The 17,304-nt window shown below is 48.8% G+C and overlaps 1 protein-coding gene across 1 annotated transcript in view; it reads right to left on the bottom strand.

The window, feature by feature from the left end:
* Mtor (mechanistic target of rapamycin kinase) overlaps positions 1-17,304 on the bottom strand; it is a 109,777-nt gene that overhangs the window by 38,111 nt on the left and 54,362 nt on the right. The window contains 3 exon segments of the mRNA NM_019906.2: positions 206-306; positions 5,748-5,887; positions 8,497-8,572. Of these exon segments, the coding sequence (NP_063971.1) occupies positions 206-306; positions 5,748-5,887; positions 8,497-8,572 (317 nt within the window).

Genomic DNA, 17,304 nt, shown 5'->3' with positions numbered 1-17,304 from the left:
GTGTGCCCGAGTCCTTGGACTTCCCCACGTCTCAGTCCTGAGCTAGCTCACTGAGCTGTTTTCATGGTGACAACGGACAGATGGCAGACGTAAGTACATCAGCACAGATGGGTTTTACACTTCACAGACTGTTATCCCCGCCTCACTGCGGCTCATGCTTTGAGAGAGTCCCTGGCTTGGCCAGGTGCCCACGGGGAAGCCTTACCTAAACCCCATGCTGCTGCAGCAGCCATCCGGGCCATCTTAGCCTGGGTCTCGTCATTAACCAGAGTCCACTTTTCACAGCACTGCTGATGAAGCTGGCCCCTGGAGGAAGAGAAACAGGCAGTCGAGTTAGCAGAACTTTGCTCTACAACCCATCAATGTCCTTCCATAGGAACTGGTTGCCTCGAACTTGGGAGCCTGGAAACAGAGAAGTGGTTTCTAGGGTCTAGTGTCCACCAGCCCAGCACAAGTTTATTAAGCAAAATGCAGTGTCTAGCTCTGTATGATATAAAACACCTTCAACATCTGGCGCCTTAACAACTCCTAAGTTGCTTCTATTCTCTCAGCATGGCCTCTGGTCATTTTATGTGGCAGGTCTACAGAGAAAGCCATCTAAGGAAAAATCTGGACATTCCTTTTGAGGGTAAAACTACAGAGAAGGCCAGCTCTTACTAGTGCTACTAATGACTGACTTCAGTCTGAGATGAACTCAATCTGTGCAGAAAAAAGGTCCCATCGACCAGACACCTGGAAGCCACTTACTCTGAGAGCGGTACAGTTATTAAGGGTGTAGGAAAGGACTGAGAAGGTTTGAAATTTTTATTTTAAATTAAAGAAACAAAACAAACACTATTTGTATGTGTGACTGTGCACATGCACATGTAAGTCCTTGTGGAGGCCAGAGGAGGGCCCTGTGTCCTCTGGAGCTGGAGGTGGAGGTGGCTGTAAGCAGTCGATGAGGGGGCTGTGATCTGCACTTGGGTTCGCTGGAAGAGTGTTGAGCCATCTCTCCAGCTCTCTAGCTGTCTGTTTTTTGACACCAAGTTTTATGTAGCTCAGGATGGCTTCAAATTTACTATGTAGCCAAGGTTGGCCTTGAAATCCTGATTTTCTTGCCTCTACCTCTCAAAGTGCTAGGATTAGTGGCACATACATTGTGACCACCTAGTTATTGAGATATGAACTGTGCTTGGGAAATCCTTCCTCCAAAGACCCAACAGGCAGCTGAAAGAGTCAGATGCAGGTGTGTGCACCCAACCAACAAACAGAAGCTGCTGACCCCTCTGGTTGATTTAGGGAAAAGCTGGAGGAAGCTGAGGAGGAGAGCAACCCAGAGATCTCTCAGACAATGGATCACCAACCAGGCAGCATACACCAGCTGAGATGAGGCCCCCAACACATACACAGCAGAGGACTCCTGGGTCTGGGTTCAGTCAGAGAAGATGAACCTAACCTTCAAGAGACTGGAAGCCCCAGGGAGTTTAGAGGTCTGGTGTAATGGGTGGGGTGGGGACATCCTCCTGGAGACGGGAGTCGCTTCCACATCCCATGTCTGTACTGCCCTAGGGCAAGCCCTGAGTTCACAGGAGCTTCAAGATACACCTGGGGGGTCCCTCTCACTTTCCTTTTGGAGAGGCACACAGCAGAGTGTTCAGCTTGAAGTAGATTCAAAGGAAACAGCACAAGTTCCAGGGACCTGCCATGCCGGAAGCCTGATAGGACACAGGCCACACTGTCACTAAAGAGACCAACTTCTTTCTTTAAAGTAAATAAAAATGTTGACATTTAATTTATTTATTGGTGTGGGTCAGGGCATAGGAACAACTGACTGGTGCACTTTAGTTAGGACAACTCCAGGGTCTCCATTACCTGTAAATGACCCTAGCAGGCTGCGAATTTCCATTTTCAAATTCACTAAATTCTATCGCTGCATACTCAGTGCCCAGTACGGAGTCTCACACAGGCGATTTATTTGTTTGAATTCACGTGCTCTGACTACATCCACCTCAGTGAGAATCCCACCATATTGGTGGTGTGTGTGTTGCGGGGGAAACCGCAGTTTGGCTGGCCAGCAAACTCCAGGAATCTGCTCCTCTGCCTCCCCAGACGATGATGTGGGTGTTAGGGATCCAGGGACCATTTTTTTTTAATGGCCTGGTGGCCATAGGCAAGCCACCCTCCCTCCACTGCTGTGAGGATCACCGTTTCTGTGCTAGAGGCTAAGGCATTTTGCCTTTTCCCTTTTCACCTGGAGGCAAGAAGGAAGCCAGCTCTCAGTGGTTCTCATACAGTTACCCGGGAGGCAGGAAGACGTGAACACAGTGCACCTGACACCCCACGACAGAGCAACAGGCAGGGATTCCTCACTACAAACTGGCGCTGACTGGAGCGCAGAGTACAGAGTTCCAACTCTCAGTTGGTGACTGTTGGACTGCGTCTGAGCCCTTGAGAAGAAAACTGAGAAACTCTAGGAGTCTGACCTCCCATCCAGTGCGGCTGCAGCAGGAGGCTTAGCAAGCCCTTTCATTTGGAGCACTTTCCATGGCTGCCGCCTGTGCTCTCGACAGCACTGAATCGTTCTGGAGACTGCGAGGCTGTGTGGGGAGTGAGGCGTGTGTGTCTGAGCTGCTATGGTGCTGGGCTCCATCTCTAATTAGTACCCAGAAGGCAAATGAAAGAGCGTGGAGAAGGGGCAATTTTACCCTCACTGCTGACCCCTGTGGTTGTCTCTGATGGAGTCTCCGTGAATGCTTGCCTCAGGCACATTCAGAATACATGCTCATTCAGAAAGAACTCAGAAATTGCACTCTAAACAGAATGGATTAAAATAAGCCTTATTAGAAACCCGCAAAGAACAGGAAGGAGTTCTGCTTCTCTCATGTCTTTTAATGTCTCTTTTAGACTTCCACATTCTTAAGGCCCTCGCTTACTCTGTCAGCCCTACTTGGCCCTGTAGACCTTGTAGGTAATTATAAAACTGGAAAGAACCCTAGGGACAGGAGGTGTATGGGAGTAGGAACTGTAGAGGGACGAGATTGTGGCACTCACTCTCGGGAGACCTCAGGCTGGGAGCCTGTTATTTAAGGGGTCTGGACAAAACCACATCTCTGCTTTTCCAAGGCACCCAAGCTGTCCCTACTTGGTATGGTCAGGGAAAGTATCATTTCTAAGGCAAGAGAAAGGAAAGGCCATTTCAGAACCAATCAGATTCAAGTTTTAGGAACATTACACCTGCTTTGTATTTCTTCTAAGGAATGGTTGTAGGACAGCAGAACTTGCTGGGAAAAGTCCTGGATACACTGTCTGAGGAAGGAGCCATGAGCCGCATGTGCTTCTGAGCACCGAGCTGAGGCCAGCAGGACTGTGGAACTGCCTTTCCCGCCTATTCCATTGTAAAAGAGCTACAGTGGCTAATGGCAACTGTACCAGGCAATGCAGTTCCAGGTACCTGCTGGACTTGACACACTTAGCTGTGTAAACTAATGAGGCAGATATGACAGAATCCATTTCTTCCATTCACTGAGGAATAGATATGAAATGTCCATTTATAAAAATACACAAAACGGTAACTTTTAGGTTTCCCAGTTCTGGATAATTAGACAATTTTCAAAATATTTTTGTCTGTTCATCATTCACCCACCTACCCATTTGCCGTGTGTGTGTGTGTGTGTGTGTGTGTGTGTGTGTGTGATTTATTTGGATCCATGTGTGTATGCAGAGGCCAGAGGTCAAAGTTTGATTCTTCCTCAGTTTCTCTCCACCTTACTTACTGAGTGACCGCGTATAAATGTGGTTCTGTGTGTGGTGTCTATGCACACACGGGGCTGTGTGGAGTGTGTGTGTAGGCAGTGGAGGATGTCAGGTGTCCTCTGCATATCACTCTCTCTGCCTTACTTACTTGGAGACAGTGACTTGTTTTTATATATATGTAAGGGTGTTTTGCCTGCACGGATGTTTGCATGTGTACCATGTATATGCCTGGTGCCCACAGAGACCAAAAGAGGGCATCAGATCCCTGGAACTAGAGTTCCAGACAGTTGTGAGTCGCCATGTGAGTGCTGGGAATCAAACCCTGTATTCTTAACAGCTGAGCCATCTCTCAGGCCCCAAGAAAAGGTTTCCTCACTTGAGCCTGGAGCCAGGCTGGCTGTGTAACACTGCAAACCTCTTGTCTCTTCTTGCCACAGTGTCTGGTCATACAAGTGCCTGATGAGTCACGCCCAGCTTTTCACGTGGACACTGAGATGTGAACAAAGGTCCTCGTGCTCTGCAGTGCACGTTCTCACGAGTCAGCATCTCTCCACCCTGCCTTCTTGCCCTTTATTTTCTGAAACAGGATTTCTTTCTGAACCCAGAACTCACCAACAGGGCAGGACTGCCTGGCCAGAAGCTCCAGGGATCCGCCGGTTTGCTTCTCTAGCACTGTGGTCAGATGCACACCACCAGACCTGGCCTCTTTCTATGTGTGCACTTGGGGATCTGAACTCAGATCCTTGTGCTTGCTGTACACATGCACTTTACTGAATGAGCCATCTCCCCAGCCTCTGTCTATCTGAAATTCTTTTTTGTTGTTGTTTGCTGTTCAAGTCAGGCTGTTCTGTGTAGAGGCTGTCTTGGAACTCACTCTACAGACCAGGTTAGCTTTGAGATCCACTTGCCTCTGCCTCCCAAGTGCTGATTAAAGGTGTCAACCACCACTGCCCAGGTGAAATTCTTGTTTAGGGCTAAACTTATTAACATTAAATTACCATGCGAAAACATTATACTATGTTCTATCTTGGGGATTATAACCAGTACTATTGAGAACTAAAAGCCACAGTGACTATCCCAAATGCAATGTGTAATTAGATTTAGAGAGACAGACACCCTCTCAGCTTTCGTAACTGTTCATGCGCTTGGCCTATCGACCTCACAGTGGAGCTCTCCTTTTGTCCTTTGTACCCTCGTCCTGCACTATCCATCATCTGTGAAGCACCTGCAGATGGCAGTCACCAAGCTTTCCTGAGAGCAGTCCCAAGAGCTCATGTGCTTTGGGTTGCTCATTTTGTTTTTTTAAACTGGGCTCACTGTGTAGACTTAGCTGGGTGGAACTTAACATGTAGACCAGGCTGGCCTCAAACTCAGAGGCCCACCTGCCTTAAAGGCAGTCTAGCCCCAAAAGAGTGATCATTAGTATCTTTTTTAAAAAGTAGGATTTAGTTCTTCCTGTTTATGTGTATGGGCATTCCACCTCATGTGCATGTCTGTGTACCATGCACACGCAGTGCCTGAAGAGGTCAAAAGAGGGCACTTGATCCTTTGGTAGAAGGTAGTCAGTTGTTCTGTGGGTGCTGGGAACAGAACCCAGGACCTCTGTAAGAATACCCCGTGCTTTAAGCTGCTAAACCATCCCTCCAGACCCCAGAGATAATTATTGAAAGATACACAGCTCTTCTGCCTGGACCACTATGCAGGGTAAGAAACCAAAAAGCAACAGCGAAGCTGGGGACAATGGCTCACAGCCACAGTTCTACCACTAGGGTGGCTGAGGCAGGAGGACTGCCACAAGTTCAGGTCAGTCTGGGCTTCACGACAAGCTCCAGGCCCGTATGGCTACTGCAGGGTGAGAGTGACTCAGACGACAAACAGGGCCAACCACAGCAAACCTCCCGACCTGTAGATGCTTCCTGTGGAGGCCAAGGTGACGCAGAGCAAGAGCCTGGGGTGAGAGGTGTTTGGGGAAGACTCACAGGCCACTCAGGTCATCACCCCATGCAGCTCACCATTCTCCCAAGGCCTCGAGACAGCGCATGCGGCCCAGCATCAGCTCTGGGTCATCCTTGTTCGTGTCCATCTTCTTGTCGTAGGCCACAAGGGCGTCCTCCCACTCATGCAACTTCTCATACCAGGTGGCCTGGATCTCCTGCAGAGAGCAAGGGCACGCTGTGAGTCCTCACACCCTTCCTATGCCACACCATAGTTACAAGCTTTCCTATCAGCGTGTCCGAGCTGAGACTGACAAGCACTCATCTGGAGGTAGGCTGTTTGGCAGAGGTAGAGATGCTATTCCTGCACACACTAATGACTGACCCTGAATCCTGAGATAACTCAGAGCACATGAAGGGCCCAGCTCCACCCCATCATTTCTAGGGGTCCTGGGAACTTTAGTAGACACAGGGATGCACGCAGGAAGTGGGACCCCACCAGAGGCCCTGCACTCCAGCCTGCTGCACTGCCAACCTGGGCTGTGTGGCAGGCCCAGCAGCCCAGGCCACAGCTGCTTCTGTTTAGAAGCCCTTGATTCTCTGCATTCTTAACGCATTGCTAAACTTTCAGGAAATAATTTAAAATACAACACAATGCTACTATTTAACATTCTCTGGACAACCTTTCATCCTTCCGTAGTCTCCCATCCAACATTCCCTTCTGTGTAGTCCTTGGCACCTCTACCACTGCCAAGGCCAGAGGGATTCCATTATTCTGGCAGACGGAGTGCCACGCTGATGGCGAGTGCTGGCCACATGAGTAAGGGCACTCCGTCTGGAAGTTCCAGACAGAATGACCAGAGACTGTTTCATGTGTTTTCTGTCTGCCTTTGAGTCTCTTCATCAGCTCAGTAGGAGACTATTTCTGCACCAGGCTACTGGCTCTCTAGAGATCCTTACAGAACAGCATAATTCTGAGGTGGAACGTGTATCTGATAAATGCAGGGCTCACATTAGTCTCCCCTGCTCCTTCCTCACTTTTCCTAGATAAAGCTGATGTTTAAATAGCAGGCTCAGAAGAAATCAGCACTGTGCTGAGTGGCCTGGCTGACTGCATTTCCTTCCAACACCCCCTGTTGCCCATGCACTACCACCTCAGCCCAGTGCCGGTGGGCTTTGCTGAGGTCAGCCTATCTGTGAAGGTAAACTGCACTTCGTCTTTAAGCCAAGAATCACGCCTCCATTTGCCCACATACAAGAAAGAGCTTGGAGAAGAATGGCTTAGAGACTGTGTCGTGGGACGTTCTAAGCTGAAGGACATCACAGATAAATGTCCCAGACTGAGCTGCCAAGGAGCCAGTGACTAATGAGTGGCACACTGTGAGCCAACAGAAAGTCGGGGAGCAGCATATGGAGCAGGTCAAGCAGGGGGCAGGACATTCTGAATTGCAATGGCTAGAGAAAGTGTAAGGTTTAAGCAATGAATCACACAAAATTCTAATGAGATTGCTGTTACATAAATTGTGCTGAGAAAGCACAGGCTTTGCCAAGAAAGGCAAACCATTGTCAAGCTTAATACGATTCAGCTACCTAAACAGAACAGAACCTGCCACGGTGCAGCAATAGTCCTGAGCTAACGGCCACCTTTAGAACCTGGAGATGGAGAGACTTTCGCTGTGGGTGGCACTCTGAGCACTGGAGCGTGAGCCATCTGTGGGCAGATCCCCTGAACACCAGATGTGTGAAGGGTCCTTGTTTCAGTCAGACTTAAGGGGACCCCAGCTCTATGGATCCTGCAGCAGAGTATCTGGTCTGAGGAGCACACTGTGTGCTTTCTGCTTCTGCAAACGAGGACTTGGCAAAGACAAGGAGATGTCGCTCTTTGTGTTTTGTCACCATCTGGAGAGGGCTGCCCTTAGTCTGTTTACAGCAGTATGTGTTTAAGATGGGGAAAGATCGCTGCCGTTTCAGTCCAATGGTCTAGCGCTGTTCAGTCCAATGAGGCACAATGCTAGACATCAAACAGAAGCCCTGTCTCTTGATTAAGGCAAAACACTGTAAGTGCCCTGCACCATTAATAAAAGGCTCCCCATCAAATATATGGACCCAGAGTTTCCTGACCTTCCAGGACCCCAGTGTTACACTGATTAAGTCAGTGCTTCATAAGTTCATGGTCAATCAAACTGCAGGGGCTCATGGGAATGATCTGTTTATGGCTGGCGAGGATGGCAGCAGAGAAGCAGCTGCATACGTAGTAGTGCAGTAGTCCCCGTATCAGACACAAGTTAAAGGACGCATGTCATTGTCCCCTGGGGTTAGCCAGTTTCTAAGGCACTGTAATGAGTGTGAACACAGGGACAGGCACAGGAGCTCTGTCTCGGTAACACACAGGTGATGGGCCAGGCTGAATGGCACTCTTGGTACCTGCCTGCCCAGAAAAATCCTGGTCCTGCCTTGCATTGCTCTGTTAGCTCAGACAGGTTTCAACCTGCTCGGTCCACAGTCCCCTCACTTGACAATAATGACAATAGCCACTTCGAGCCACTTCGAGCAGGAGCCAAACGAAGCACGTGGAGTGTTCTTCGCAGGCTGAAGCCGTGCTAAGCGTTCACAGCCATCACCACTGCTGGCCTCTAGTCCAGGTGAACGAGCTCCCTCTTGCACTGCACATTGCATCCTTCAGACTCAGGTAAGGTGGCACTGAGAGCCTTACAAACTAAAGAAAAAAGCCACAGAAATGGAAAATAACTTTCTCAAGGTGGCAGTCGAGTGACTCTAGCCAAGTGTCTACTTTTTGCCTTTCTAGAAAGAAACAGAAGGCACTTACCAGCTCTCCGAAGTGTTTCATGGCGTACTCTAACACCCCGGACGCTGCCTCAGGCTGCTGCAGTTTATTATTAATGCTGAGGGAAGAGGAAGAAACAGTTACACTCATGATCTGGGGACAGGCAAGGTGGCTCATCAGCACCCTGAGGATGAGTTCCCACAGACTCAGGGGCTATCTGTCACCTATCACTTCCAAGAAGGCTCAGCTTGAATGACTTCATCTGAGAAGAGGGTTTTTATTTCCTGCCTCCAGTTGGAGGGACAGTACAGTAAATGCTGGTATGGGATACTCCGGTCCTGTTTTCTTGTCAACAGAGACTGGTTTCCTCTCAGACGCTGTCTGGCAGGCAGTATGTGTCCAAAGCCTCCCTCAGAGATGCTAGGCATGTGTTTTATTACTGAGCTATCCTCTCAGTCACACATTTAAACATTTTAAATCGGGATGACTGGAGAGACAGCTCAGTGGTTAGAGCAGTCCCTTGTATCGGAGATGAATGAAGAGGATGCAGTTTTGCTCTGGATGAGGATCCAGGTTTGGCTTTCAGCACCCACAGGTCAGCTCACAACTGCCTGTAACTCAGGGTCCAGGGGGATTTCACACCCTTATGTGGCCTCTATGGGCATTTCACATACACGGTGCACATATACACAGGCAGGCAAACATTCAATGACATAAAATAAAAGTATTTTTAAAAATGACATAATTACTAGGTTCTCCATTCACGCTGACAGCTCGCCTTCCTGAGCCCACTATTTTCAGTGCACAGCCTTCTTTGGTCTCCCCTAGGGACAGCTCCCTCCCTCCCTCTGCAGTCAGCCTGCAGAAGCACAGTTTCTAGTGCTGGCCATCAGCACATGATGCTTTCCCCTGCCCTGGGACTCTGCTTTACTGATGTCATCTGCAGGTGGTGTTGGAGCCCACAGGACTGGAGACCTGTACTGTGTGTGGGCGTGGAGCAGTGCCACTGGACAGCCTGGTCCCTAGAGTGAAGAAGCAATCAGAGGCCCTGAAAGCAGGAGACCTGAGAGCTGCAGCCCCGTAGTCTCAGAGGAACTTGTGCAACTAAGCCAGTCCTAAGACCGACCTGCTACTGGTATGGAAGGCAGGGACTCGGGGAGAGCACGGGGGCAGCAGTGACGGCTGTATCTGGTTATGGGGCAGCAAACACCAACACGTGACACATGGACTCGGGAGCCTTGCTGATGAAACCAACATGGAGCTAGTTTACTGCAGAGTACAAACTGTCCACTTGAGTAGAATTAATTTTTAAGTGGTTTTGGGAAATTTCAGGATTTGGGTTCCATGTGGTAATATGGCAAGAGGTTGCTGTTTTTAATATTTTTTTAATTTCACCACCTTTTTCCCAATAAAACTGAAAGGAACTGCCCAGAAATCTGATGGGCTAGAGAAGTTAACATCTGGGCATGTAATAATAGAATGTTTACAGAGCACATTTCTAACAAGCCTTCCAATCATTTCCTTTGGCCTCACATCCCTGAGAAAACTGGAAAAGAAAGGTTAGGATTAGTTCCCTCTTATTAATTAATGAGGAAACCAAGTCAAGGAAAGGCAACAAGTCCCTAGACTCGGACTGAATTAGGATCCCCCAACCCCGGAATATCTATTAACAAGTGGGAGGGGCTGGCAGATGGCTCAAGGCACTTGTTGCCAAGCCTGGGATCTGAGTTTGAACAGCAGAACCCACATGGTACCAGGAAGAGTGGACTCCTGGGAATGGCAGGCTGCTCTCTGCATGCACATCACAGCACGCTGAGTCCCTCACCTCAGTGGTTCACTGTCACGTGTAGGGTGAAGTGCACTGCTAACAGACATTACTCAGTACACCTCTCTCACTATGTAGTTCTCTAACAAAGTAATAGTTTTGTAGTCTAAGACAACAGAAAAAGGAAGCTGGTGCACACTCCTCGATTCATGGAACGTTATGTTCTCAGTGTTCATCAGTGGACTCCTGAGGTGGCCTTGGCGAGAGGAGTTCCTGGTAGGAAAAGCTGTCTTGACAAGGAAGTGAAGTGATCTAACTAGAGTGCTAACTATAAGAAACAGATTAAAAACAAAAACAAACAAAAACCCACCATCTTACCACTTTTAGCAGCTGTGTTCTAATCTTGTGTTCTGGAACATCTCTATTTAAAGAACAAACTATAAAACGTTACAAAGTACTTGGCTTGCTTTGAGACTCACTGACATTGTGGTTAGACAAAAAACCAAAACCACATAAAATGCCTTTGCCTAATCCATTCTGCCACTAATTATGCACAAAAGGGATTTTAACAACAACTAATCAGAATCGGGAAGTGACAAGTCGGCATCCTAATGCACACACAAGACCAATGTCTCACTAGTGCCAGCTCAGCAACGCAGCCTTGACAGACAGACCAGCACAGCTGACAGACAGACCAGCACAGCACTGTGCATGGAACGAGACCTCCTCAGTCCTAACCCCTTCAGATGTCAAAGCGAATCACGTGTGCAGTTACCCACACTGTGTGTGCCAGCCTTTAGGTGGTGGGGCTCAATGGGTAGAGGAAGTGCTGCATGGTGGACACAGTGGAGAACCCAGGCCTTAAACAAGGCCATGGAGTTTGGATGCTTCTTGCCCCCACGGGTTGTTCTTGGGTGGTGGAAAGGAAAACCACTGAAAAATCACCTTGAGAGAGACAGCCATGAAGGAGTGGGCACAACCAGCTAAGCTCATAGTCTGGATCTTCGGTCTGTAGCACCCAAACCCTGACCCAGGGAGCCTGTGCTGTGGAGGCTTTAATGCTCCCTTCACCTTCTGTGGCCCCACCTTAGGGGCGACGCACTGTGACAGCTCACTTCACGTGGCAGGCACTACATTTCTGTGTGGAATCTCAGCTCTAGAAAGCTGACAGTTTTTAACAGACTCAGTTCCTACACAAAGAAAGGAGGTCATGGTCTGCTGAGTGCCATGCCACCATTTCAAAGCTACCTTAGAGTTGGTGAGAAGATTTTTGCAACCCAAGTTCAATCCTGGGACCAACCGTAGCAGGAGAGAACCAAGGCCTGACTGTTGGCCGTCTGTGCATCATGCATGTCACTTTATGAGAATACAAGAATAGGGCATGTGTTCTGCTCTTGGGAAGAAGTGACCTTTGCTCTGAAATACCCACTTCCTGGCAGCTGGGTGTGTCCCAAAGCCCCTTCCATAAGCCCTCCCCGTGTGTCCTGATCTGAGACTCGGCCTAGTGGTAGAGTAATGCTCACTACAAACCAGCTGGTGCTGGTGGAAGACACGACAGCAGGCACCTCCAGACTCTCCACCCACGTCCACGGTGGGCGGAGATGACAGGCCAGTCGGACTTCCCACCATGCTCCACACCACCCACGCTGAAGCCAGAACGCAAGAGTTTTCTGAGCTAAGAGGGACCAAAGCTCACTGCTGTCTCACATAGTTACGAATCTACAAACCAAGTCAGAACTGTTTACCTGCAAATAAAATCAGAGTTCACAAACAGACCTGGTTTCAGGAAATGAAAAGTAAGCTGGGAAAGAGCTTACTCATTCTGGTCTTGTCGTTTTAAACTGTGGCTGAATCCAAGAGCTAGGGACTGGGGATGCTCTCTTGCCAACTGAGGAAAGAAAGCATCTCTGGAGCTGACGGGCCTTGTGTGCAAGACGACACGCTGCCCCAGCGCCCTTCAGACCAGAGCACACGGGCGCTGCTTCCTGAGGCTGGGAGAGCAGACTGGTGACTCCGGAGAGAGGTTCTGAGGTGAGAGAACACCTTGCTGCCACAGTAGAATGATGACTGAGACTCCAGTGTAGCAAGAGGGACATCTGTGATCCCCCCATTCAACCTGGCCCTCCGTGCCTTTTCTTTAATTTAAATTTAATTTGATATTACTTTTTTTTGGTTTTTCAAGACAGGGTCTTTCTTTGTAGCCCTGGCTGACCTGGAACTCACCTCAGGGCAGTTGAGAACAAAGTGCAGGGAGAGCCATACACACCAACCCTGAAGCGAGGGATGCCCAGCAGACCGGGAGCATCTGTGCTACATCTGCAGTGCTCGGGCTTCCCTGGTGCTCCACCAGAAATTCATGAGAATGTTACTGCTTGCTTCCACATGGCCCTGGGCCTGCCATCTAAGGCAGACTGCTGTCGGCCTTTCTCTTGGTTCCCTGTCAAGGAAGAATTCTCTGAATTCCCTTGGCACCGTACTGATGACATGTGTAGCACAGATGGTGGGAGACGGGTGGAACGGGGTGTCCTGACAAGTCACAGTGGACGGGGCAGAACACTGCCTTGGGTCCCTACTGCTTCATCACACCTCATCGTAGCAACAGAACTGCTCCAGACTCCCCTGCCACTTTCCCCAGCACTGACTCTCAGTTTGGTGCCCAACCCGGGATCAACATCAGAATGGGCTGATGCCTCCACAGAGCCAGGATGAAAGGGTTGGCTAACCCTGCTGTCTTCATCAGGCAGCTCAATGGTGGTGGAACTAGAGAATGGTCTGTACAGGGACTGCAGCAGCAATCACTTTCTCCCCTGAGCAGGCTCAAACCCAGGGCACTGCACTTGCTAGGCCAGCACTAGACCAGTGAGCTAAGTCCCTGATCCCGATCATCTTTTCTGGAATAGATTAATTTCAAGACAGAAGGACAGCAGTGCAGACAGCAAGCAAAGGACATGTGAAACCTAACACATTAGAGGTGAGATGGGGTCATTTAAGTGCAGACAGGAAGGAATGTGTTAGGAAACTCTAAGGTCTTAGAATTAATCGCCTGAAAAAGGAGATGCTCAGTGGGTAAAGGCTCCTTACCAAGTCTAATGACCTGAGTTTGAGTTCCAGACCTCACATGGTGGACGGTGAAAACTGACTTCCAAAGGTGTCCTCAACTTCCATGTGTGTGATACTGCACAAATGTGCTAATAACACTCTCTCTCTCACACACACACACACACACACACACACACACACACACACACACACACACGCACACGCGCACACACCCTTAGGAAAAGAAAACTTTGGCATTTCCCCTACAGAAAAAGAAAGAAAAGACGAACCCCGTCACAGACATTCAAACTAGGACACTTTGGCCCCTTTTGCAACTCTTGGGGATCTATGTTACCATGACTTAAGAATGGTTGAAGCCAGGTGCCCTGTGCATGCTATAACTGCTCTGAGTGGAGCACATGGATGGTTGGGACTTGCTGGTTTCCAGCCTAGCTGAGGAAAGCAAAAGCTCCAGGTTCGGGGAGAGACTTTGACTCAAAAGGACAGTGAAGAGTGATAGAGGCCACCGGATCTCTTCTGGTCTTTATATTATAGGTGTGTACAGGTGTGTGTACCCCCCGCGCCCCACACACACAGAAATCGATCTTTTTAAAAAGGTGGTGTGCGAGGCAAAGGAGCACGCGATTATAATCCTAGCATTCAGGAAGCTGAGGTAGGACTGTGAATCAAAACTAAGAATTTTAATGTAAAGCAAGTGGCTATTTTCTGATGTTTCACAAAGGTTCCTGATGTCCTAATCCCAGAGTCTCCACAGAAGGAGTTCTACAGCATTCCTGTCCCTCCCTCTGGGCAGCTACCACATGTCTGTCATAACCAGAGAGTGTGTTCAGTGTGCAGTGAGCCAGAGCACGAGATCCTCGTGGCTGAAGAGAGTAACTGGTTAACAGGCATCTAGGTGAGGAAGGCGGATAAAGAACTTCCCCTTTAGAAGCTCATGAGGCTGAGTGACTCCCCTATAACATTTTTATTTTATTATTATTACTTGGTTTTCTGAGATAGTCTTCCTATGAAGCCAAGGCTGGCCCTCGAATGTACAGTGATATTCATGTGTCAGCCAGAGTGCTGGAAACACAGACATAAGCTACCACGCCTGACAAAGCTTCTTTGTGGTTTGGTGGAGAAGGGAGACAGAGAGACAAACATGTCTTTTGATGGCCCAAGCTGCTGGTGATTGAACCCAGGACCTTACACATGAGTTAGGCAAATACTACTCCACTGAATTCTGTCTCTAGTCTTCCCCATCCCAAATTAAGAAATATTATGGGTAGGGAAATTTTTATATAATTTTAATTTCAAAATAATCCCACCTATACATACTAAATTTATTCTACATAGTGATGCCCAGCAAATGCTCCTGCATTTGCACAAACAGGAATCTTTACTAAGATACTTCACACCCAGGTTAGCCTTCAACTTTCTATTCTCCTGGTTCAACCTGTGCAGTGCTGGGATTTCAGGTGCGGGCTATCATAATCGCTCTATAATTCTTTTTAATGCTATGGCAACAAACCACCACCAAGAGAATCCGGGGGGCCGACAGTGGTACTGGGTGGGTCTAGGACACAAGGAAAGCTGAATGTGTACTCACAACTCCATGACTCTGCTCGGTGACACTCCTGTGCAAGCTGGAAGGACTGCCTCTGGAACTGCCTGCCGATAGCTGGGCATTACTACTCGCAGGCACCTCCTGGATGGCTCAGGCCTTGCACCCAAAACAACCAAGCATGTGGCCCAGGTTGGTTCAAGCCTCAGTCACAGCACAGAATCTGTGCGGGTCAGGTTTCCAACTGAGGGCCTGTTAGAGGCAGGCTGTAAAAGTGACAAATGGCTGTCACGTTTCCAAGGCTCTGGCTGATTTAGGGAGCTATTGGCAGGCACACTGCTCCCAGCATGTCAGCCAGTTAATTACTTCCAACTTTATCTTTTTTGTCAGCGCTTCTTGACAAATTGGCTGTTATCTTTTTACTCTGCAACAGCGAGCACTGCCCCTCTTCTGGGGCTACCTGGAGGGTTTTCTCCCCTTTCCTGCTTCTTCCTATCCAGAGTGAAATGCGGAGCTTGGAGAGAAACGGAGAAAGAAGCTGGGGTGGAGGGCTCCAAAGGTCAACCTGAAGCAAGTCTGATCTGTTTGGATGCAAAACTCACTGGGGATTTTGGGTGAAGTCTTATCTTGGTTTCTGGATGGCCAAGATCTGGGACTCTGTTTAGCAAGTGGATGCACTTGAGAAACACAAATGGGCTGACATGACGTAATCAGCTTCTAGATACACCTTCTGTAAAAGCAAGACGGGCTAGCCATACATCCTGTTAGGGACAGGGCCACACTGTAGGAATACTGATGTCCCTTCTGAGGTCAGAGGAAAGAAGACTTTTTTTTTTTTGATAAGGATAGCTTAGGATAGAGAAGTGACATACCACACCTGGGTAGCAGGACTTACAGATAGTGAAATGTCCCAAAGCATTTGGAGAGGCCAGTGGTGTCACCACTCATGTACTGCAAGGTCACCAAGATAAATGTAAGAGTCAGAAAGAGCATGTAAGACCCAGAGCAGGCATCAGGGAAGCACATGTCCCCTAGAGTCCCACCTCATCTGACAAGTTCCGGTAAGGTATTCCACCGCAGGCTTCCTGCTAAGTGCTTGATGCAGCTACCATAACAGACAAACAGACAAGGCCTGTCCTTTCCTGAACTTACAGGCAGATACAAAAACCCACAACCAGGACCACTGCCAGGCTGGGAGGCAGGACTCATCCCCATGAGCTGCCTCCTCCAGTCAGGCACTGTATGCAGTTCCTGCATTTTATATGTGTCATCCATTTTAAACAAACTTCTAGAATAACGTACCTGAGTGCACGGGTAGATGGATATCAAGGGAAAGACATAATTGGGACACTAGACCAAGGAATCACAGGGCAGTGCACTGCAGCTCCCAGACACCTCCTACCGCACCATCCCATTCCCCAGGGTGACCGTCACCTACTTCTAACACTTAGCCTGTTGGTCTTTTTTTTATTTTTAAGATTTGTTTATTTTTATATGTATGAGTGATTTGCCTGTGGAGACACCCATGCACATTCATGCGCCCACAGAAGTCAGACGAGGGCCCTGGATCCTCTGAAACTGGGCTCATGGACAGTTGTGAGCCACCATACGGATGCTAGGACCAACCCTGGCCCTCTGTCAGAGCATCAAGAGCTGTCTCCCGAGCACTGCTTGTTAGTCACTGAAGGCTATGTGACCGCTCAGTGTTCTGCTTGGTCACACACTGTGCTGCTGCACGCCATAGCAGGTTCCCTTCCTGTCATGGGACAGCCACTCTACTGATGAGGCAGTACAGTAGGCCATGAGCCACTGATGGGTGTCTGAATGGATTTCAGAGCGTGGGTATTGTGAATGGCCTTACCATAATTTCCCTCAATGTATCTTTCAGAGTACATGTGCTTGCAGGTCACAGGCTATGCTCAGCTCTGGGAGACACCATGCTGGTTTCACTGTTTATGGTTCCCTCAGTAGTACATGAAAACCCAGCCGATCTATTTTCCTGTCATCATTTGGTATTTTCAGCTTTTCCACCCGTCCTCCTGGCTGGTATGTAGCGGTGCATTGCTATGGTTGAAATGTGAGTTCCATGCTGACCAATGAGATGGCAGAGCCTTGCATGTGTTTATGGGCCTTTCAGATCTCCTCCATTGTGACCCTGGCCTGCTCCCATGCTCTGCTGGGTGGGGACAACTTTATACCCCCTGGACCTGGTACACTCAAGAGCACATATTGCAAACACTGCCTGGCTTCACACCCCTTCTCAGGGTTGCCAGCTGAAAAGAAATGACTACTTTCTTTTATTTCCTTTCCTTTTCTTTCTTTCTTTCCTTTTTTAAACATATGAGTGTTCTGTCTGTATGTTCACCAGATGAGGGCATCAGATTCCTTTATAGATGGTTGTGAGCCACCATGTGGTTGCTGGGATTTGAACTCAGGATGCCAGGACTGCTGAGCGGTCTCTCTGGTCCCTCCTTTTCATTTT

The sequence above is a fragment of the Rattus norvegicus genome, chromosome 5, assembly GCF_021556685.1.
Source record: "Rattus norvegicus strain SHRSP/BbbUtx chromosome 5, alternate assembly SHRSP_T2T, whole genome shotgun sequence".
In the NCBI taxonomy this organism is placed as follows: Eukaryota; Metazoa; Chordata; class Mammalia; order Rodentia; family Muridae; genus Rattus; species Rattus norvegicus.
The sequence above is the reverse complement of the archived record's forward strand: the minus strand, read 5'-3'. Positions and strand labels throughout refer to the sequence as shown.